The 24940-nt window shown below is 40.6% G+C and overlaps 1 protein-coding gene across 1 annotated transcript in view; it reads left to right on the top strand.

Annotated features, from left to right (window-relative positions):
* Positions 1 to 104: 104 nt before the first annotated feature.
* The window catches only part of bmp7b (bone morphogenetic protein 7b), a 25150-nt gene continuing 314 nt past the window's right edge, over positions 105 to 24940 (top strand). Inside the window, exons 1-7 of the mRNA XM_061735805.1 lie at positions 105 to 766; positions 14357 to 14549; positions 17931 to 18079; positions 20256 to 20459; positions 22115 to 22191; positions 23066 to 23176; positions 23458 to 24940. The exon at positions 23458 to 24940 is cut by the window's right edge and continues 314 nt beyond it. Of these exons, the coding sequence (XP_061591789.1) occupies positions 364 to 766; positions 14357 to 14549; positions 17931 to 18079; positions 20256 to 20459; positions 22115 to 22191; positions 23066 to 23176; positions 23458 to 23607 (1287 nt within the window). The 5' untranslated portion in view covers positions 105 to 363 and the 3' untranslated portion in view covers positions 23608 to 24940. The remainder of the gene's footprint in view (positions 767 to 14356; positions 14550 to 17930; positions 18080 to 20255; positions 20460 to 22114; positions 22192 to 23065; positions 23177 to 23457) is intronic.

Below are 24940 nucleotides of genomic sequence, written 5' to 3'. Positions count from 1 at the left end.
CCGTCTCCGCTGCTCCTCCCAGCACTTAGCGCCTCCTCGCAACTTGTTGAGCGAAATGCGTGTGCGCTCAAGTCTCTTCACTGTAGTCGCAGGCTGCACCACAGATGGTTAGCTTTTGCGCACAGCTTTTGAATGAGGACTGAGGTCCACGCGAACACAATACGGCCACCAAAAGCAATCAATAAAAGGAGTTCGTGAAGTGATGTTTCATTTGGAAAGTACTTCCCTCAACATGAGGGTCTGCATCTGATTTTTTTTTTTTTAAATATTGAACACAGGCTGACTTTTGGTAAAAAAGTTCAATATCCATTATTATTCCACAGTTTGGGCTGAACGGATCTGGGCGCAATTACGCACAGCAGCATGATGGCACTGATGTTGGACAGACGCGCGCCCGCGCTGCTCTTGGTCTGGAGCTATTGCGTCCTGGCAGATACAGCCTTTACGAACTTTACTCTGGACAACGAGTTCCACTCCAGCTTTATCCACCGCCGGCTGAAGAGCCAGGAGCGCCGGGAGATGCAGCGGGAGATCCTGTCGATCTTGGGGCTGCCGCACCGGCCGCGACCCCACCTTCACGGGAAGCACAACGCCGCCCCGATGTTCATGCTGGACCTGTACAACGCCATGTCCACGGAGGGAGACGAGAACAGATACTCCTACCCCTACAAGCCCGTCTTCACCACGCAGGGCCCCCCGATAGCCAGCCTGCAAGACAACAATTTCTTGAACGATGCAGACATGGTGATGAGCTTTGTGAATTTAGGTAGGTTCTTAATGTTTTTAATGATTCTTTTGGACTGAAAATTCTAAAATAATCAATTTCATATAAAAGTCCCCCCTGGCAAAACAAGCCCCTGGAGGATAATAATCACCATATAGCATCATTATAATTAATGTGTGCTCAGTCCAGTCAATCAGTACTTTCAATATACATTTAGTTTGAACAAAATCAGAATGATGTAGGTCAGTGTTTCTACATTGCTTTACACTGTCTTTACACATTTTTGGCTGCCAAGGTGTCATTAGAAATAAAATTTGATGCCTGCAACTACTTTGTGCAAATAACTTTTTTCCCCTTTTTTTAAGGACTCTTGTATTACAGTCATATTATGACTGAAATGTGGTACAGTACAGCAGAGGTATTGTCATGGCATTCTACTTTATCTTTAGGAGCACCTGCATGCCCTCACGGAGGACAGGCACAATAACCATGTTGACATATAACTTGGTGCAGCTACCCCACTAAAGCAGGAGTGTCACATTCCAAAAAGCCCTTTGTCAAACAGCTGTGCAACCAAGTAATGTTCAGGTGCTCTGGCTGTGTGGATGAAGGAGCAACCGGCAGCTAATATGTCAACCATGTGTTATCTAAAGAATGAGTAAGTCAACAGCGAAGTGGGTTCAAAGTGCGCTGGGTCCTCCCTTCCCTCTAATCTGGAGACATCCCTGCAGACACATCAACCACAAAATAATGCCAGTCAATGGCAATCTGAACTCAGTTTAATCAAAATCATGTGCTCACACAGTGAGTCACATGATTCCTTAGGATGCAATTTACTCCAAAGTCCCGTTTTGTTAGATATTGTTCACTGAGTCACTATGCCGAATTTTTATAAAAATCGGTCATCGCTTCATTGCCGTTATAAACAGGTTGTTAAATTCAGCTTATCAAAACATTAGCAGGAAAATGTCATATTCACAGATAGGTAAACATTATTACACTTAAATTATTTAGGTACAGTCACCGTTAAATGTTTGTTCCAGATGAATGGATACGGTACATTCATTTGAAACAAGACAAACAAGCAATATCTCAAATTCTAGGGAGGCATATATAGTAGTTATATTTTGTGAGTCAACACATCTTTTGTGACTTTCTGGTCAGTGTTGGAAGTTGGCTTTCAGTCCTGGAAAGATCATTGTTGGAGTGTCTTGGCAAGAGAGAGGGAGGTGACACTGGTTCCTCCACTGCACTGGGTAATTACTGTGGGAGCTGCTGCATTGTGACTATTTTGAACAGGCTGCAACTCAGATGGGTTCGACCACAGAGACTCGCAAAGTCAATGGCCAAGGCTGCAAGTAGACTGAAGAGGTACAGGGGCCCTTTTGAACAAGAAAGACTCAAATACGCAGCCGTAACATTAGCTAAATCACCAGCGGAGATAGATTTTAAAATATCAACACCTTTTGGAAACATGTTCTTGCTCCTATCCTTAGCTCTTTTGGTTAATGTAATTACTAATGACCCCTAAAGTCTTTTTTGGATACATTTTCAAGATTCCCATAAATGTCACTCATACAAAGTGGGCATTTGTCATTGCATTAAGCCAAATGTTCCAGATATCAGTAGATTTCATTGTTGGGTTTGTTCCTGAGTCTCATGTGATATCAAACATTCGTTCAAGCAGATCCAAATAGCAGATAATGCAGTACACTGTGTCATTACCTTTCAAATAAGAGACAAAGAGGGACACAGAGAAAGGAAAGTGATGCTCTATCAAAGGGATGACTTTTTCCTTTCCAAATTCCTTCTTTTCCACATTTGAAAGTTGCCATGCTTGTTTTCTTATGGCTGTCCGAGAGTAAAATCAAGGTGCCTTTTATTTAAAAACTATCCCTCCTAACTCATGTAGGACAGATCAATCCTAACTCAGATTTTGTACCCTTGATGCAGCCTCCTGAGAGACATGTTTTCATGCACTGGCCTTTGTTTTGAGGCCACAGCACCCATATAGCTCACAGCACACACTCCACATCAAGCCATTGGAGCTCTTCATCTTCATCTTTTTTACTGATTTTCATTCAAGGGAGTTTGTGCACTTTGTTGTTAGCTTGTGTGAGCCAGTCTGTGAGTCCAGAGTAGCCAACCTGGGTGGATGTGGGGCTTTTGGGACAGACCCCAGGCCAGGGACGTCCTCTCACTGAGTCACTGCACTTTAAAGGCCCAGCTGTGTAAACGGCTTACAGGATACATTCAGAATGCACGCAACTACATGCGACACAGGTCAGCCAGGCACAGGGTGTGTGTTAGACATGCTACGATAACGCTCCAGCAAGTTAATATGACACCCAAGTTTCTGAGGGCGGCCACACAACGTAACACTCCGTCTATCTCTGTAATGATTGTTTACTGTGGTGCCTTTGGTCTCTGGCAGCTTTATCCCTGAGCCACTGTCAATTCAAGCATTTCCTCCTTAACAAGCCCCAGTTTCCACTACTTTTGGCTATGGTTGACTATGGTTCGGGTCAACTCAACATAAACTGTCATACATGACTCCTATCATCTGCCCACCAGCCAACACATGCTAATAAATATTAAGCTGAAGTGGCCAATTAACTATCCACAAACAAAGGAAAGAGCTGTGACTTGGACGTCTGCTATTTGCATCCTGGATGACTGAAAGAGCAGCAACATCGTCACCTGTGCTAGCATGTGTGCGTGCGTGTGTGTATGTGTGTGTGGGAGGGAAAGAGAATCAGGTCCTTTACTGTAAGATGTTATCATGAGGTGTGTTAGTCACAGCTTCCTTGTTTTCCCCTGTTCTCATGCAACCCTGGATGGATTAACACAGTGGTTTAAGGGAGACATTTTCTGCCCTTTTTACACAAATTGACACAATTTCCAGAGGTCTTAATTAGATGCCAGTGACATGCTTTGGTCTAAATACTACAGAGGTACAGAACTGTACAACCACTGCCTTTTCAACCATGCCATTACAACCCTCGTCACAGCTGACAGTTTGAGGGAGTGAAGTCAGAGTCTCTGAGGGACAGTAGCCTAAATACAGCGTGCTGTGAAGCTGGTAGGACATAAAGATGCAAAAGCGGAGGAATTCTGCTCTCATTTGGGTCTGTGATGTTAAACCATGATATAAATCTGAAGGCTTTTTGCATATTTTCAAGCGCGGTGTGCCCGAACAAAAGGAGAGAGGTTGTTTTATGACAGAGACTCTTTACAAATACAAATATACCCTTATTTTACCTACATTATCATTTATTTTAGCCAATCCCAATGATTTTGTCTGTCTGTAGTGGTGTTCAGACAGAGAGTTCAGTTCTACAGCTCACTCATGTACAATATCTTAGTGGTTTTTAAGTGAAGTAACAGAAAGCTTCTCAAACTTGGACTTCAGACTGTTTTTTTTGTCAAAGGACAAATTACAAATGATTTTGTTAATTTTCCTTTCACCCTGCACACAATTAAAAGTGAGTTATATCACCAAATTTTAATTTGAATTCAAAGCCGTAATCTGTATCTGAGCAGCCTTATTAAGTTACAGTTGTTACTATAAACACGCAAAGATGCTGGTCTTTTTTAATGCGCTACAGTGACAAACATCAGTCTCAATGTTTTGAGAATAGAAGAGTTGCATAGATAACCTTCCGTTCATCAATCATTGAATGATCCACAACACATTATATTTCAGTGGTGTGCACATATTTTTTACTTTTGTTTACATGCATATTTCAAAATTATATATCAGTTTGCTCGGTTCATTTCAAATGAAAACATTAATTACGCACATATGTAAGAGTGTCACAGCAAATGTGCACGTTTAAGTCATCGTGTGCAACAGTGAGAGGCTCATGTTCCAACACAAAAAGTAAAAAGAGCCAGGGAAACATACTCATTGTTCAAATTTTGAGTTTTAATTGTTAAAATGTCAATATTTTGATATACAGCGTTCTCCTGTGAAATGAAGCTGGGCTTTTTGCAAGGTTTAAAAACTAAACTGGTCAATCTCAGCACATTTAACTGCACTGATGTAAGTTGTCTTTTACAGCATGTCTGGACAACTAGAGCTGGTGCCACTGTAAAGCAAAAAGCGTCTATGTGAACAAATATCAAGCCACTGGAAAACATGTGCTACCAGGGAGCATTTTACTGTTCAGTGTTATGCTGCTGTTTATCAGCACCAGATGTGATACATCTCCTTGGTTCAAAAGCAGTAAACAATCAAAGCTCCTCCACTTTCTTTCTGTCATTGCTGTACTATGTGAGTTTTAGATAATAGCTGTCTCACACAAACCAAGTCAGGATGTCGCACGGCTCCTCCTGAAGAGCTGTGTCGTGTTCAAAGTTAGTCTAGGATGCGACCTGAGAAGTGAAAAAGTATTGCATGGACAGGGCAATAGCTGCTAATGTTCTTCTGTTTTCCCATGGAAACCCGGCATGCCACATGGTTGTTCCTCACCATTCACAGGCATACTGTATGTGTGCATCCATAGGAGCTGCCACACAGTAAACCCCCCAGTCCTTTCTGCTTGTTCTATGATGTAATAACAAGATTATGGAGAACAGAGAAGGGATGAAATGCCAAACTGGCAAATTAGTTTGGATACATTAGAGGCTTTGGCTTTCAAACAGAACTGTGTCACTAGCTCTAGCTCTCTCACGACTGCGAGCTCAGAAGCAGTCGTGTCACGCTACAGTCGCAGTGGAGGCACGCAGCTCTTGTTTTATGGCTCATAGAAGTCTAATCATGTCTTTTCCAGTGATGTGTATTTTTTAAGAACATACCCATATCTCACATTCATTCTCTCTCCCCACCCATCTTTATATTGCTCCTTGCATTCCTCTCCACAGTGGGGTGCCTGTGGTGCTGAGCTTAATACAGATGTTTCCCTACGTGTGGAGGCCAAAGCAGCTGCGCAGAGAAACTTTATCTTTTCAGAATCCAACAAGTTCCCTCAACTCAGTCTCCACCATCAGGTCTGGCCCAGTTTTCTAATCTGTTCCACCCACAAGACCATCTGATACCAAATTTCCCTGCATACCCTCTTGAACCAGCAGTATTGATCCTGAATGCTGCTCTTCTGGTTGTAATTAGTTAGTTATCATATGGTCCCAGCAGCGTTGCGTGGTGTTTAGTCTCCAACCTTTCGCTCTGGCCCTCACCTCCAGAGGATTAAACCTCCTGTGCTCCCAGACATAAAACATTTCAACACTTTCTCATGTTCTTTTGTATGTTTTTCCACTCCCCCACCTCTCTTCTCACATACACACACACACATCCAGTGGCACACACACTCGGACACCCTCTCTCTGAACCCAGAATACAGCCCTGTGTCTCTGCTTGATTTTCTCGCTGCTCCTTGTTTTCACAAACACACACATAGACACATTTGTATGAGGACATTTTGTCCGTCGTTGTCAGCTGTTGTTAACTGATGAATTCATCCGTCACTATCTTTTTATTTCACACCAGAAGCCGCTTCCCTGGTGTTTGAGGAGGCTTCTCACATGAGGACCAGAAAAACATTCTGGCCTGCAAAACATGTGTTGATGGCTAGTCTTTTCCTCTGCGAATGCAGCCTGTCCATGACACTGTTCGTCTGCCTTTCTTCCTCCTGTAGATTTATGTAATCGCTTCTGTGTACACTCCCAGCGGACTAAAAACACACGCAATTGTATGCACATACTTACATACGAGTGTGGAGAAAAAACGCATGTTCGCTCCTTCTTGGCCAAAAAGGAATGTCTCTGGAGCTAATTAGTGTTATTGAGGGCACGTTTTATTACTTTCTGGTGGACAGGGAGTGAGCAGAGGCAGAGGAATGCAACAGTTGGTACAGACAGCCCGATTTTCCCATCAGGTAATTTCTCATAATGCACTCCATGATTTGATGTATTACATCGACGTCTGGTGTGTAAATAAACACCATGAGGGCTGACAAGAAGAAATCCCTCCTCGCCTGAGCTTCGGGGAACTCTACAAAGTACACAGCAGGCGGGATCCAGGAAAATAATTCCTCTCTTTTTTATCTGTTTATCATCTCTTGGATTCACCTGTTGAACCCAGGAATCCAGAATGACATCTGGATGCGCATAGCAGAGCCTCTGTGTACTTGGCCAGGCTAAAGCACTTGCTGGGAGAGATGATGAAACACACTGCGGGTGGGTTTGACAATGTGGCAATTGGTCAAAAAGCACAGATGTACAAAGCAACGGGTGTTGTAGCTCTGCTTCACTGATGGACTGACCTCCTTGATTGCCAGGAATGTTGGACTCATCTTAGGTTTTTTTTTTTTTTCTAATAGGTTCACTCTCTTGCTCTGAGTCTTGCCTCTGGCTTTCCCCTTGGCCCAGGTCTTGCAATAGATGGCATTCATTTAGCTGTCTAATAATAAGGAACAACTGCAGGAACAACGAGTCACTAAAGTGAGCAGTGCAAAATACCCCCCCCTTTTTTTTTTGTAATCATTTGGGTTACTTTGGCCTTGGCTTATCAGCGGCCAGCAGCATCTACGACTCCCCTGCACTTCTCTGGCTGTGGGTACCGAGCAGCAAAGCTCAGAGGGCAGATGTGGGCAGATGTGGGACCAACGGCTTCACTGCTGCAAAAACAAACACGACACTCTTTCCTTGGTACTGAGGCTTTGACTGGGAAGTGGGCGAGAGGGGGAATAAAAAAGAAACAATAAATGAAAGACAGAAAAAGAAAAGAGAAATAATAGATACCATGCATTTTTCATTTTAAGTATGTGAGTTTCTACATGGGAAATTACATACTTGACAACTTTCGCGTCAGAGTAGTTATATATGTGTTTTGTGCATAATAAAACACAATTTTAGAGCCACCTACCCTGCCCAGTCACCAGCTGCACTGTGTAATGTGTGTTAGCTCTCCAAGAGGAAGATTGCGTTAGCGGAAGCCCGTAATACTGACCAGATTCCTCACCAGGCACTAACATTCAAGAAAAACCTTGTAAAAGCCAGGCAACGTCTGTGCACAAGTGGTTTCATGATAAGTGATGAAATATTGTGTTTGTGCTGCATGGAATATGAATTGGCTGTGGTAGATTTCTATTTATTTAGGCAAGAGAGCAGCTGTGTTCCCTAGTGTTTCATCTGCAGCTATTTTGTTTATTTAAAAAAAGGAATGGGCTGTGATTAAACAAAATAAACAACAAGCTGCTAAAATCAGGGTGCCAATGCTCTCATCATGTGTGTGCAAGGTGCCGCACGGGGAAGAAAATCTTGAAAGGTTTCTCCTCGTGCCAATGAGCGTATGACATGTGACGTTTTCCTGAGGTCTATAATAAGAGGTGGCTTGGCTCGATGAGCAGGGTGTGGCCGTTGTGGGCTCTAAATTAAAGAACATAAAAACAAGGGGATGAGGGCAAGAGTGAATGAGTGGGGGAAAACTGAATGGCTGCGGTTCCACGTCTCTGAGTTGTTTTATCCTGCAGTTAAGAGGAAGTGCAGATGGTTAAAGTGACACTAGACGCAGAGTGAGCTCTCGCTGCTGGGCACAGAACTCCTCACTCCTTCCCTTCCCAGCACATAATAGTAAAAGACAGAACAATGACGACTGAAGATCCGGGATGTGGTTACTTTGTTGGTGTGCTGAGAGCTGCCACTTCACTCGTGTACAATCTCCTCTGATATATCTGTGAGGAAGCATGTCACTTCTAAGTTCTTCCGTATATCGTAACTCAGTTTGTACTGCAGAGCAGTCACTATTGAGAAGTTTCCTTTGAATCCCTATTCACGTTATTAGGGGGGTGGTAAAAAGACGGATGCTATTATGTTGAAGGTGTAGGTTAAAATAGACATTAGTATTAAGATTACAGTATCAATTATATATATATATATATATATTTTATATATTTTTTATATATATTTATATATATATATATTTTTTTTTTATTTTTTTTTTAGACTTTTTTAGTCTTTTCTAGAGTCTGGTCTGTTGCTCTGAAGTGCAGAAAAAAAGTTTTTTTTTTTTCCGGAATATGTTTCTTTCTTAGAATGTGCTGTGACACCGTTTCTCAAACATGTCAACATTATAGGATTGTACTTCGACTTTGCACTGTAACTTCAATCCACTTTCATCAAATAAACCCCCTAGTAGCTAAAAAACATTACAGGCCTAAGGACAACTAGCACAGAACTTTATTGATTTACTGTTTTTAAAAGATTCAGATGTAAGATGCGTTTTAGCACCATCTACACACATGGAGCTGAGGCTTACAGAACCACATTTTCACTTCAAAACCATCTGCTCCCATGGATGAAAACAGATATTTTACCACACACAACTCAAGATTAGCCACCATCTGCACTTTTTTGTTTGAGTTATTTGGTTAGTTTCCTCCTTCAGATCTATACTAACCCATTAAAAGGCCAAAGTGTGCGATGACCTGCAGTTCCATGTTTCTAGCAGGAGATTAAACAAAGCCCATATTTGTAGAACCTTATATGAATTATAAGTTCGCTCAAAGACACATCCTGCTTGAATTAAGTACAGCATGACATCACAGTGTTAAAGGGAAATATAATGGCATCACAAATCTCAAATATTGGTATCTCAAACAATTTGCAAAAAAACAGCATAGTTTGGGAAAAATACATGTACTTCTGTCTGATGATCCGTGTTTAGTTGTTTTTCTTGTAAGCAGTAACAAACTGTTGGGGGGCCGACCCTAACTGAACAGATATGTAACTGACTGGAGCTCCAGCAGCGACATCCTTCTGTTCTTTATTAGGCTTCATCGTCAGTGACGTGGACCTGCATTTATGTGGTTGGTGCTTCTTCAGATTTGAAGGCGAGCTCTTCACAGCTTACCGTCACTTATTACAACTTAATCAACTTACAGCTCAACATCAAAGAAGGTTTTTGAGCTCCCACTGTACTGCTAGGTGAAAAATAGAATTTCATAAAAGGTCAAACTATTGATTCAAAGCAAAATGTCCTGCATGGCTGTAAATCCGTCAAAGTAAGTGTGAAACAGAGCACCGACGAGAGCCTTTAGGTAGATGGGTCACTATCAGCTCCAGATGGTTTATATATACAGAATAAATCTGTGGTCCAAGGTGCCTAGCGAAGCATGAGGTGGAACCAAGCACATGAGTTTATGGGTCTGGAGGGCACACATGTTTGATGGCTGCTGGGAGATGGAGAGTAAGAGGTCAGAAAGCTGCTGTGCGTATTTTCAAACCTCTCAGTGGCCTTCAAGCTAGAAAGCTCGGAAAGGTTTGGTCTGACCACAAGTCTTCAATGTAAAGACTTTTCATCCTGTGGTTGCTTTTTATGTTTGCACAAAAGCTCAAAGGCACATGTTATTGACTGGACACACACACACACACACGCACGCACACACGCACACACGCACGCGCATGCACGTGCACGCACACGCACGCACACGCACGCACACACACACACACAAACAGTGGCAAGTTAATGACCATTCTGTGTGAGTAAGATATAACATGAAACCCTGCTGACTCTGTTTCCTGGGAGTGTTGTCAGGTCCTATTGTAGAAATATATAATGCAGGTATGATCTCATCAGGTCTCGCTAGTAGGCAGGATGTTTCCTAAAGTGATAATCACCCTATTGTGGGTTGTTGCATGCACCCATGAGATCAAATGTTTTTATTCTTTCCAGGATAAAGATCTTGGACAATCTGTCCTTCTTTGCACTCTTTTGCTCACCAGTTTCTCTTTAACATTTGGAAACGGTGACGTATTTTGAGAATGGTATTGTAGTAAGGACTATAAAAAAAAGAGAAAGATGCTGGTGATTACAGTGCATTGGTTACATTTCTGTGATTTAATGAGCTATAATGCTCTTCTTCATGGGCCTCCTGTTCACGCCATGAAGTGTTCTGCTACTACTTTGACTGAACTCCAGTTTGGGGTTTTAAGCACCAGGTGTGTTGTTAGAGATAATGAGGTCTAAAGGGATGTAGAGGGAGGTGTGGATGTTCGTGGTGAACTGACGGGATGAGAAGGGGGGGGGGGGGGGGCAAAGCTGAAGTCATCAGTTGAGAGAGGTAAGAGTGGTGCCAGGGGTGAGATCCCCCCTGCTGAGTAACGGAAGTTTGCAAGGCAGGGTTGAAGGGTGTGAGGGTGCCGAACAGACACTTGGGCTAATGTGAACTGTCAGATCTGTCTGCTGCTGCTCTGAAACCTGAGGTGTCGTAGAAGTGTCTTAAGTCCACAGGCTAGTGGGAGAGGGAGAGATGAGGCGAAAGAAAATTAGAAAAAAGGACAAGCCTTTTGATCCTCAGCCTCTGATTTTTAAAAAGGGGCCTCAACATCTTATAAATTTTTTTTTTCTAAATGGCAATAACTCCCCAGATGTTTAAAAAATGCTTTTGCAAATATGGTTTAAATTTTAATTAATTAGTAAGAATATTTGAGACGCCATGCAGTGGAAATATTTAGACCGAAAGGTTGGGTAATATGCTGCCTTCACAGTGTCAATTGTAATGAATTATAGCCTGGCCCATTATCTGCACACTAATTTATCTTTTTTTGGAGGGGAAATATTCATATTTACATTTATGCAAGCGAGAAGTAGATTGGGTTGATGCACGGTTTAGTCCCATTGGTTCAGGTAAATGCTAAATGATGGATTTTTACATGCCGTCACTACTAAAGTAAAATGGCCTGTTTCGCTACATGGTGTTACAGCAAAGAGCTTTTAATTAAAGCTCTATGAGATGTAAGTGTTTTTAGATGGTGAAAGCTTGTTACCTATGTTGCCCTTATTCTGATAATCTCTAGAGCGTCTCATCACAATTCTTCATTGATTCTCCAATCTGTGAGAGCTGTGAACACCAGCAGGTAAAACACCAGCTAAGCAAAGTTGGAGAGAACTGCAACACTGTCATCGCCCACAGAGGCTTGTTTGATGAGGAAAGAGCCTCTGGGATACTATCATTTCAGATTGTCACACATTGCCAGATTAAGCAAGGAAAAGAAGAAGAGAATAAAAAAGATCTGGCGACTTGAATAGGCTGCATGTTTTGGTTTGCATGAGAGGGGTTGTCTTTTGAAACTCTATAATCCTCACACACTCCAAAGACAAGCGAGCTAAGCTAATCAGTGATTCTAATTGTCCACACGTGTGGCTGTACGTGGTTGTTTGTTTCTGTGTGGCCCTGGTAACCTGTCCGGCTGAGTCCTGCTTCTTGCTTTTCCCAGAAAAAGGTGGGGGAGGTGCCAGAATCCTGTGACCTAAAGAGGTTGAGGTGGTAGAAAATGGATGGATGGGATGAAGAAATGGTTAAGTAGTCATAGTGAGTGTAGGAGCCACCGCCATCCCTTCTTCTCTGATGTCTGCTAATTTGGATGTGTGTGGCCCAGGCAAGTTAGGTTAATGAGGGATCAGAGTGCATCATCATCATTTAAAGAAAAAGCAAATCAGATGTTATAATAAATGCTACACACAGCTCACTAAGTCAGCTTGCGTTTGCCTTTTTGCATGTGTGTTATGTTGCATCTCTAATTATGGATTACATAACCCATAATGATCGAGGCACTGCGCTGTGACGCATTAAACTGGTGACGTGACAGGCACTACTTAATAGTTGTTTGCAGTGAAGTTTGAAGAGCTGCAACAGAATTGGACATGGACTACTCAGAAGGAAACTTTCACAGCATCACAGGGTGTGTTCACCATGTTTGTGGTGCGTGACACAGGTGAGGCGATGGCTACTCACTTCCTCCCACAGGAAATCATAAATGCGCCCACTCAGCTTTAACTGTGCCTCTTCCAGTCAACTAATGAGTGCCATACTGCCATAATGGCCCGTGAGAGAGTGAAACAGAAAGAAAAAGGTAGAATAAGGCAGGCTGGGCCTTCCACTGCACTTGGCTGCTTTGTTTTGTCTCATTGAAGAGATGAAATCCATGCACGAAAAGGGTGGAACTGACACAAACAATGTCTGAGGGAGTTTTATACCATATTCTCATAAGCAAGGATAAAATGATTTTACAGTGAAGGGGAGGCTTACTACTCTGGAGTATGGGGTGTGTAAAGCAGGCCTGGCCTTCTCCCCAGAGGCCGAGCACCTGCACTGGAAGACGGTGGAGGTCCCCAGATTCCCCACAGCAGTTGCACTAGAAGTAGGTCATCAGGCTGGGAGCTGTAAAGGAGAAGTTAGAGTTAAAAAGCAGCAACAATGTGAAGTAAATATTGACTTATTTGCATTAACTGTGTGGTGTGCACAGTGTGGTTTCTCATTTTCTTTTGCGCATTTACAAATCTGATGTTTAGAACCCTCAAATTTCACACTGTGGGAGTCATCCCTATACGGAAGAGGCTGCTCCTGATCTGCTTGACATGCTTCACTTACTGTCTGTGTTACATTTAATTAATGCCTGCCTGGTGTACCCTTTAGCTGGTACACCTCAAAGAATGACAAACCCGTCCACAGCTTTTTTTCAGACCAATCAGGATTGGCTTTACACCAGCTGCTGTGTGTGTGTCTCCCAACAACTCTGCCAATGTGTTAAAAAAAATATATAAAGGCGACAACCTTGAAATTACAAGGACCCCAGCATAAATGATCCAATTCAATCATTTGTTAGATTGTTGGATAATGTTACAGGTTTACCTATACGCTGATGATCAGATGTAAAGATTAAATAATTTAATGGAGTTAATTTTGTCCATGGCTTTACAATTTAATTTGCTGATTCATTTCGTGAGCCTCTTTCTTCTCTCCATTGCTCTGGAGAGTCATCATTCTTATGAGTTGGTGAACACCATTCCCATTTCTTCCTTATTCTTATCACTACATGCCCACTTTCCACCTTCATCAGAGTCACCTCTGGTCGACTTGGAGTCGGTGAAGGTGGAAGTAATCGCCGAAACATGTCAGGTATTTAAAAAAACTAAATATTCTTGTTCAACGAAAAGAATCAGCTAAATAAATTGTAAAGTTGAAATATGTTAAAGATGCTAAATACTAAAGTGGAGGGTCATTGAGATCCAGCAGACCCAGGAAAGTGGGCATGTAGTAATAAGAAAAAGGAAGAAATGGGAATGGTGTTCACCAACTCATGAGAAGCAGATGAAGGCATGATTGGAGGACTCTCCAGAGACATGGAAGGAAGAAAGAGGCTCATAAAGCTGTCAGAGTCCACCTGCCTCTCTCTATCATGCCTCAGTGTGTGCCAGATGCATTGCTTCTGGTGCTAGTTCTCGTAAATGTTTCTATCATAGGCCAATATGTGTACTGTATATATAAATGTGTCTGATCTGCGACTGAGCCACAGCCTGACAAGCTCTGTCAGCTCCTTGCTGAAAACTGAGGGTGATGAAGAGTAGGGAAGGTGCACACTGACCAAAATCTAAACAGACTCGACATTTATTCTCTGCCTACATTTCAAACACATGTTTTGTTTCCCAGGAGGTTGCAATTCAATACCACACAAAAAGCATTTAAGCTCCATATAAACTCACTTTAGCCGTCTGTGTTAGCCTTGTAAAGTAAGCGACAACACAGTGGATGTTACAACATTCTTTGCATGTAGTCTGTTTGAGGATACGTTTTGATTTCATTTTGTGCCTCTTTTTATTTGATATTTTTTTATTTTCATTTTTTTTGGCAGTGGAACATGATAAGGAATTCCTACCTGTGCGTCGGCACCATCGGGAATTCAGATTTGATCTTTCACGAATCCCAGAGGGGGAGGCAGTCACTGCTGCCGAGTTTCGCATATATAAGGACTTCATCCATGAACGTTATGATAATGAGACGTTTCGCATCAGTGTCTACCAGGTGTTGGAGGAGCACTCTGACAGGTGAGCTGCAATGTGTGGTTATGTGTTAACATTCATATTGGCTGCAGGGATAGTAATGTGAATTGGCTGGTCAGTCAATTGGACAGTTTGCCACTTGAGGCCACACTGGATTGTTATGATAGCTTTTCCCAAACTTTTTTTCAAGGCAGTCCGTTGTTCTGTAAAGGGAGAGACACACACACAACCTGCTACAGTATATCACAATACAGCAGGCAGCTACTTTTTCATTACAAAATATTTTTTACCTGCCTTCCTTTTTATTTAATTTATTGATTAATTCCAGACATGTCCAAACCACTTTAGAGAGCATAACAACGTTTACACAAGTATGAATCTATGTCTCAGTATACAAATAGATATAAATACACATATAAACACACATTTTGAACATATAGAATCCCTTGTAAATAGATTTATATAAATAAATTAATCTATTTTAACTGAATGTACAAAATAAATAAATCTTTAAGAATAAATCCATACCAAATGTGCACGCACATATCTATGCATACATACCTATATACATGCATAACATTACACATTACACATTACACACACACAGATCCTGTTAACATGTCTAAAAAGGGGTCGGAAGAAGTCAAACTTATTTTATCATACCGCTTCTCCAATATTCCATAATTACACTGATATCCATCCGGTTTTCGGTTTTCTGTGTCAACAGAATATCTGTCAACAGATATATATATATATATATATATATATATATATATATATATATATATATATATATATATATATATATATATATATATATATATATATATATATATATATATAAAGTAATGCAGAAAGTAATCTATTTTTATTTTAATGCAAAATTTTAGTGTTGTAAATTGACATTCAGATAGACATTTCACATCCAACTACACACTGATAGTCTTATTCACACCCACACAAACATGCACCCTGTCTCTGCAGCATAAACAATCCATCATTCTCTAGTTTCCTAATCTATCACTCTAACAATTTTCATCCCTTTTCTTTTTTGGTTGGTTAGCTGAATAGATCATGACCCAAACCACTTGCACACTTATTTCCTCCTTCAACCATTTTCCGATAATCAACTCATTTTATGGGTTTGCACAGATCTCATTTCCCACGTGTGTTCTGCTGATAAGTAGTGTTTTTGGAGTCTGTGTAGTTTGTGCTCCTCCATCGGTGAACAGTCACATGATGTGAATAGTACAATGACTTCCAGACTCCCAGTTACAGAAGACGGCAAGTTGTGTAATCTGAACAGACTTGCTATGAGCTGACAATGAAAACCACAAAGTCTGAAACTGACCTTAGATGCTCTTTGTCTAGACTGCTGACTGGCATATGTTGGTCCTTTTGTGTCTAATTGAAGTAGACTAAATAGCACCATGAAATGTAAGCTTAAATGCACACAGTTGAATTCTGTTTGACCTAAAAAATCCCCTCGATTTAGAAAAAAACACCAAAAACTATGTATATGGTGGAAAAATGTCAATGTTTACTTTTACTGAAAAGGCCTTGGTTGTATTTACATTTTTTAAGGCTATTAGGCAATTGTTGCTTTCATTTTAAGCTAATGTTAGGTTAGGTTTAGGAAACTAGAATGCTTGGTTAATGTTAGGAAAATATACGGTTTAAACAACCTGATAAATTACCTGTAAAATGACATTAAAACCCACGTTGTGTTTTCCAATGTATGTGAAGGTGCAGTTTCTCTGTACGACTGTCACTGTTTCCCTAAGACCAAAGAGCCTGATGTTAGATGTGGTAAAAGCTTGTCTTCTTAACAACATGAAGTCAGTAGAGTGTCATTTCGCTACTTTCCGTGGTACATGCCTAAAGTTTTATCACATCGCATGTCTCCATTGTGTAATGTGCTCTTTAGAAGTTGCTTATTTCTGTTTGACCTGGATAAGTGTAGCTGCCTGGGAAGTTTTTGAAAACAAAAGTATTTTTTTGTAGCTATTCATGAATTTTGTTGTTATATAAAAACACTGATATAATAAACCTTGTTACAACCAAAAACGTAATAACTGCCAATAATGTAATAATTTTGGCCATTTCAAATGTAATAAAGCCAATAGTGTAATAATGTGCCAATAATGTAATAAAACTTTTGAGTCAATAATGTAATAACTTTTTGCCGATAATGTAATAATTTTGTAATATTTTTTTAATACCAGGCCAATAACGTAATAACCAGCCAATAATGTAATGCCTTATTACATTATCGGCAAAAAGTTATTACGTAATTGGCTCAAAAGTTTTATTACATTATTGGCACATTATTACACTATTGGCTTTATTACATTTGAAATGGCCAAAATTATTACGTTATTGGCAGTTATTACGTTATTGGCCTTTATTACGTTTTTGGTTGTAACAAACCTTTCTCAAGGCATACATTTTAAGTTGTGATCATAGTTGTGATGTTGCAGGTAGTATCAAGTATTTTGATATCAGCGAACAAAACTGTTTAATCAAGTATCTTTACGTTTTGGGCTGATACTAAGAGAAGAAAGACATTTCAAGGAATCCTTTCGTGATTTGGGGATTTGTGATAAGCTTCTTTTCTTTAGTTCACACTGGATGATCTGTGTTAAAAGCACGAAAGATATTATTAAGTCTTATCTTATTATAGTCCAAACATCTCTGACTCGTGAGCTACAGCGTCTCTTCATGGCTCATCTGGCCCATCCAGAAGGTGTATGTAACTCTGAAAGAGTCTGTGTCTAGTGCTCCTAAACATTTCCAAAAGGTTCTGTTGTCTGGAGGGAACAACACATTCATTTATTCCTCTGCCAGGGACAGGCCTGGGTACATGAATGAACCAGAGCTCTGTGACACATTATCTGCTCAGTCAGAAAATAGGTCAGGATACATGAATGGCCACATGAAGAACAAGGGATTTTAGTCTCTTTTGGCGATAGAGTAGAAAACCTAGAGATCACTGTTGGACAATAGCTCGGACTTGGACACGCACTAATTCTCTCACTACAGCTGTGTTTCTCTCTCTCTCTCTCCTTTTCTCTCCCTCTATTATTGACTTTCTGGCTCGCCCACCCAGTTTCAGGCAGCGATGGACTGTGAGTAGCGTATGAAAGGACTGCACATTTATAAAGCCATTATTGTCAATTAATGAAAATGAAGTGTTCCCCTGGGTCTTGCCATCTGGAGCCCTGCCCGCCTCCCTTCTTCACTCGCTGTCTTGCTCCAGCTCTCACTTTGTTTCACTTCATCCAACTACACTGACTCTTTCTCTCCACTTCATCACTTCTTGGTTCAATCACCCTGCTTTACATGATTTTGAGCTGTCTTTTAATTGTTATTTTTAATTGTGTATGTTCATTTTTAATATTTGTTTTCTTCCTTTGGCTCCTCCAGGGAGTCAGATCTTTTCCTGCTGGACTCCAGAGTCATCTGGGCAGCAGAGGAGGGTTGGTTGGTGTTTGACGTGACAGCAACCAGTAACCACTGGGTCCTGAACCCTGGCAGGAACCTGGGTCTACAACTGGCCCTGGAGAGCAATAACGGTAAGAGGAGGTGATTCTAGGATATTCCCAGTAGCAGAAGTCACAAAAGAGCTTGCTACTGGTGTGACATGGTTTTCATCTAACTGTACACACCAATTCTGTTAACTGTATCCTCATTTAAGTCCATCCAGGGTGCTGCCTCTAAATTAAAAACACATATTTAAAATGTATTAATTTATGGGATCATTACTCAGTATGGAAACATACACTTACACATATCACACACATCACGTGAAGCCTTTTGTGATGTTCATTTAAGCTTCCTGATCATATCTGTGTTGCTTTTGCTTATCTTACTTTAGTAGCTAATTGGGGCTACTAGTAGGCTCTTTCACATCACGCTAGCAATATAATGGCTCTTGAAGTGTCATTACCGCCAATAATGATAAATCCAACAGAAACAGAATCAACGCTTGAGTAGAGAGTTGTGATGAAATCACCACGACCACTCCTTTTTAAACACTTTAATGACGACAGATTTATTTTAGCAATTTTTTCAAAACTTTTTTTGCTGTTAAGTTTTTATGTAAAACAACAGTTCACATGCGCCTCACTCACTCTGCAAGGTATGTGCATATTGTAGTAAAAAATCGTAGCAGATTCCTGGCAGTTTCACTGAGAATCAGCTGAATCTGCCGCTGTGACACCAAAATCACTGTCAAAGTTGAAATAACGTGAAACGCTGTGGTTTAGATGGTACAGGGTGGAAGAGCAGCTAAGTCAACCACATGCTAACCGACCAAGCAAGTGGCCTTCACTTTTCTTGTGCATTTGGAAATATACTTGAGATTTTAGTTTTGTTGTTGAATATCTGAAATGTTATTGCTTTCTCTGTTTTCTCAAATATTGGTGTGTTTTTACTTGAGCGCAACTGCAAGGCGATTATTTTAGCGTTTTTTTTTTATATTTTATTTATAGTTTTTAAATTTTACACAAGGAACAATCCAACATGAAAACAAACATTAGAACAGGAAGAAGAAAAAAAGGGGGTCTGCCAGACAATTGCCCACAGAGAAAATACGCAACAAAACAAGTCTTTTGCGAGTGAAAAAGACAGAATTAGGTATTTTAGCATTAAAAGAGGAACTCAGTGTCTATTGGATCTAAATATTACAGAAGCAGTAATATTTAGATCCAATAGCAAAAAAAAAACTTTTCTTCTTCTTTATCTTCTCTATTTATATTATTACTACTAATAAAGAAAAAAATGAAAGTTTTACTCCACAATGTCTCACTCTGATCTGTATTGCAATTATATTTAACTGCTATAATAAAGTATCGGTATATTACGGTAAATGGTTCAACAGTGAATACATTAAAATGCAGTCTAACAAACACGATTGTTGGTATTGTAGTGTAACAGCCCTCTGCATCATTAGCAGGCATGTGGAAAATAGACTGCGGTCCCAAAGATAGGATCACTGTGGGAGTTTATCATCATGAAGCCCAAATGTTTATCAGCAGAGAAGCTTATCAGCAAACACCCGGCTGTATAAGAGCACGCTGAGAATATTGTATTTCACGGAATGGCAGGATGCTACATGTTAGTTGAGGAAAAAAGACACTGCAGCCCTTTTAAGTTGTGTGAGGTGTGTGCTGCAAAGGCCGTATTCACGAGTGTGTGACTGCATGTTGGATCCGGTACAAAGCTTTATGGGGGAGCGTGTACAGACAAGTGCATGGGACGCTCTGTCGCCAGCAGCGACCTGAAGCTTTGATTTACCACCGAAGGGTGATCAGACACACATTTTTCTGCGTAAGAACAAGATAGACATTGCTAAAGTGCCTGTGCATGCTCCCTCGCAAACACCCACGCACACAGACAAACACGAGTCAAGAGCTTTTGATGTTCAGGCCTCAGTGCTTGTTTTTGGCATTTCAGAGGTGAAGACGGGATGAAGGAAAAAGGGAAAAAGGGAAAAAGGGAAAGGAATTTACAAAAGAAAATCTTATTTGTAAAACTCAATATAGCAATGTAGACACGACAAAAGTGGCTCCAGCGAGGGAAGGACCACACACGTGAGAAATCAACTCTAAACAAGAGTACACTAAGCAGCTGCACAATAATTTGATTCTAAGAACAGAACCTCGTTCCTTTAAACGCTGCCCTGTGTGAAAAAGAGTTCTTTAATTTTGGGGTCACCAGTCACACTGTTCTCTCTGCCAACCTCCCCAGGAGAGAGTATCAATCCTCGTGTGGCAGGACTGATTGGTCGCAGTGGGCCTCAGAATAAACAGCCTTTCATGGTGGCCTTCTTCAAAGCCACCGAGGTGCACCTGCGAAGCATCCGCTCCGCGTCAGGAGGGAACAAACAACGGAACCCCAACCGGTCCAAAGGCGCAAAGAGCCAAGAAGCACTCAGAGTGGCCAATGTTGCAGGTAAACATGTAGTGTGACTGTTGTGATTCATCTGTGTTTTGTTTGCTCCATCAAGAATCAGTGGAATGAGAGACTTTGACTTCAATATGAGGAGTTTCTCTACAGGTTCATAGTAGAGGGTTGATACCCAGGGGTGGAAAGTAACAAATTACATTTACTCACGTTACTGTAATTGAGTACTTTTTATGAGTAATTTGTAATTTTCTAAGTAGTTTTTGAAATATGTAATTTTTACTTTTACTCAAGTACATTTTGACCCAAGTATTTTACTTCGCTACATTTGAACCCCCTCACGTTACTGAGTACAAAATTTATGGTGAAAAAATTACCGGTAAATGCGGGCAGAAACCAGCCACAAAAAGCCTTGGTCAAAACTTGGAAGACTTATTCGCGTTCAAATGCACAAAAGGCAGTGTAAAATGTGCCTGCCCGGCAGAACGGAGCTTTCAGCATCCAAGACTTCAACATCTAAAAAAATGTACTCGAACAAGTGTGGATGTGTACTTTAATACGCCTCGAAGTTAATTAAAACAACTTGTGCTGGATTTGATTCGTGACTCATCCTTTTTTTGCATTAAATAACTGAAAGTAACTTTTACTCAAATTACATTTTAAATGAAGTACTTTTGTACTTTTACTCGAGTAAATTTTAAGATGAGTACTTTTACTTTTACTTTGAGTAGGATTTAAGCAAAGTAAAGATACTTTTACTCAATTACAATTTTTCAGTACTTTTTCCACCTCTGTTGATACCACATACAACACACTCACTGCACTCAAACGCACACAGATCTCGTGCATGTCAATAGAAAGTATATGAGTCCTGCAAGACAACAGCATGCTATCGCATGGAAGGCCTTTGTTTTGGAGGTGTGAGAAGGCCGTGTTTACGTGAAGTGCTGAAATGTTAGACTGTAATGCCTGAGCTTCAAATATTCCTCTGTTGTCTTTGTTTATTTACACGAGCATTACAGAGCCTCTAGGGCCAAGTTCCCTGCATGGAGGTAAAGCAGCACAGGCTTTTATGGCAGAACACATCTGCGGTGCACTGTGGGGCAACCAGGGCCACTACACACAAGCCAAACGGGCCTGTTTGCAACTTGAATACCAGTGGTCTCTAACTGGATGATGAGAACCAGTTGCCCATGATCACCTCCAATGTGCTTTCAAGAGCTAATGTATCACAGGACCCCAGGGGTCACCAGAGGAGGAGAAAGACACCCCAGATAGAAAACAGGGTATTTTTCTTTCTTTTCTCACACTTTGTGAAGGAAAATAAATGTTGGAAAGAGTGGAGAAAAGAGAAAATTTGATAAAATGTTGAGATTTTAATCTGGTTTAGCTCTATTGTATGAATGTCTATTTATTTTATTCAGTGGGAAGTCAAAGCCCAGCAGAATAACCTCCAAACGTGGTTGCCAATTCATTTTTCAGACAACTATTTAAATGCTGTTTCTCTGGTGGTGATTTCTTTTAAGCATTCTTTAAATGTTAATGTTTTTTGTAGGAGGACACTGGCTGGGTTTAAGTCTGTTCTCAATTATTGTTCCCTAATTAGCATCTGACTGCACTAAATAGTTGCTCATGTAGCCAAATAAGATAATAGCCCTTGCATGGAAGTATAATCTGTAAGTTGTTCTCTGTCTGTTCCTCAGAAAACAGCAGCGCTGATCAGAAGCAGGCGTGTAAGAAGCATGAACTCTACGTCAGTTTCCGAGACTTGGGCTGGCAGGTACAGAAACCTTTTTTTTTTTTTTTTTTTTTTTTTCAAAGAATTGCTGAGACAAATAGTAGCCTAAATCAATCACTTTTTTCTACCTTGATGGTCTCAACAAAGATTCAGAGAATAAAACAATGTCATTTTACTTTTTAGAAATCTAACAGCACTCATCAGTACTCATCATATTTGGAGAGGCGGGGCTGTAGCTCCTGGAGACTCAAATTTGAATCTCTTAACTTCAGTATGGGTTGGACATTGCTGTTTGTTCGGGAATAAAACACAATCTTCCACTACTATGAACATGCTTCTTCACAAAGCATCATAATAAGTAAGATTCAGCAGGCATTTCGTTCTTGCTGGGAACCAAGTTTCCAACCATTTTGTTTTCATTTGGTTAGAATACCAGCTTTGTTGTTCATAAATGAGAACCACAGCAGACCTCCGGTCATCAATAACACTTTACGCAACACTCAGATTAGTAGCTTTTTTTTCTACGGTCTGTTCTGGGAATGGAAATGAAAGAAAGCCTATGGAAACCCACAAAATACTGAGACCTATGGCAAATTTTCCAGTGGCGACAATACCCTTGCAGTTATAGTTTGAGTTTCATATCTTTGTTAAAATCATTCTCACGTATGTACTTGTGATGCCCACTTGTTATGACCACAAAGAAAAAAATCCTGTTAAATGATAAAATTGCAGGTGCAATTGTTTCTTCTTTGCCTCCCTTTCAAAGCTTCATATCGTACCGCTTAATCAAACTCTCGTGACTACACAACATGATGTATGTAGCATGGGAGACGGACTAGTGCATTAATTCATTTTGAGGTGCAGGGACACAGTTTTCCAACCTGACTTTCTCTCTATATGTCTGCCTCCCTCTCAGGACTGGATCATTGCTCCAGAAGGATACGCAGCATACTACTGTGAGGGAGAGTGTGCCTTCCCGCTGAACTCCTACATGAATGCCACAAACCATGCCATTGTGCAAACACTTGTGAGTAACCATGAAACCAAGGAGCAGAATGTAACAGCCATGTCAAGAGCCTAATCATCTCATCAAATGTCAAGAGGACTTAGCCTTCGGTGAAACTGCTTTATATAAAGAGTCAGAGGGCTTTCAGAGTTGCAGCTGTTCTGTAAAATCTTTTCACTGATTTATGTCACAACAGCACACGTGCAACAAATATTGTGAGGGTGTATTTTTTGCACAGATTTGTTTTCTTATGCCCTACAGTACATTTTCTTTATTTCAAGTTGATTTCTTCTGCTTCCCAGGTTCATTTCATCAATCCAGACACAGTCCCTAAACCTTGCTGTGCCCCCACGCAGCTCCACGCCATCTCTGTGCTCTACTTTGACGACAGCTCCAATGTCATCCTCAAGAAATACCGCAATATGGTGGTCAGGGCATGTGGCTGCCACTAGACCATCAGAACCCCCCTACACCAACCCCCCCCCCCCATACACACACACACACACACACACACACACACACACACACACACACACACACACACACACACACACACACATGCACGTGTGATCACACTGCCAGCAACTGTGGAGGTGGCTGTCATCTGACGCAGGGTAAAACACGGCCAAATGTGTTACATTTGATTTGGGAAGGAACTTTTCTTTTAAGACTTCTCATCACAATGCAACATATGCATCCACTCACACACGCACGCACACACATGCACTCACATTTGTGCTTTCTACTGTGTATACAAGACATTTAAAACAGTGATTGTACTTTATAATCATTCTTTCAAAGTCAGCAATCATGTGTTTATTTCAATGATCACAATAACTATTGTAATTCATTATGTTCATTACGCATACATGAATATGGGGCTGAGAGGAAAATGGATGGAATCTATATTTCCTCTATGTACAATACAGTGTAAATATTTGTTATTTTTTTTCCAACAAAACAAATGTATTTATTTCCTGCAATGTCACTTGGATTGGTGTTTTTTTTTTTTTTGTTTTCCAGTACGCAATGCTGCCTGGTCTCTTTCTTGTGACAGTAAACATGAAATGAAATGTTCACAGGAAACTACTTCGACAAGAGTGTTGCCTCAAACATTAGACACATTTTTAACAAACAGCCGTATGAACATCTTGTTCTCCGTCCTCGACATTTTCAGGTTTGTACTTCTCTGCTGTAATATAATCTGTCATATTTAAATGGTCTATTTATTGAGAGCCGGATAAATTGTTCCACAGTGGGCTCCAATGGTTCAACTATGTTTAACTGCTGAACTGGTACAACAATAAACTGGGATAAAATCTTGACAAGTGTTTTGTAATCTAATCAAAGAAGAGGAGGAAGACACGTGCACAAATAGTACTATTTCCCTAATCCTTAAAAGCAGGCATATTTGGAAAAAAAGAAACTGGAAACCGAATGCAATGATTTGGAAATTTCATAAAGTAGAACAGCAACTTGTCTCAAGAAAATTGGAACATGAGCAACAAATGACAGGTGGTAGTAAACTGAAACAAATACAGGAACATCTTGTAGATCATTTAATGATAATATGTGATTACAGTAAGTATAAAAAGAGCATGTTGGAGAGGAAGAGTCTTACAATAAAAGATGGGCAGCGTGTCACAAATCAGTCAAAACTATTTAAAAATGATGACTAATTTCAGAATAATTATTCTAAGTGCAAACTTGCAAAAACATTGACTATTTCATCCTTTGCAGTGCACAATATCATCTAAAACTTCTGAGAATCTGGAGAAACCCACA

The sequence above is a fragment of the Cololabis saira genome, chromosome 12 (genome assembly GCF_033807715.1).
Source record: "Cololabis saira isolate AMF1-May2022 chromosome 12, fColSai1.1, whole genome shotgun sequence".
In the NCBI taxonomy this organism is placed as follows: domain Eukaryota; kingdom Metazoa; phylum Chordata; class Actinopteri; order Beloniformes; family Belonidae; genus Cololabis; species Cololabis saira.
The sequence above is the reverse complement of the archived record's forward strand: the minus strand, read 5'-3'. Positions and strand labels throughout refer to the sequence as shown.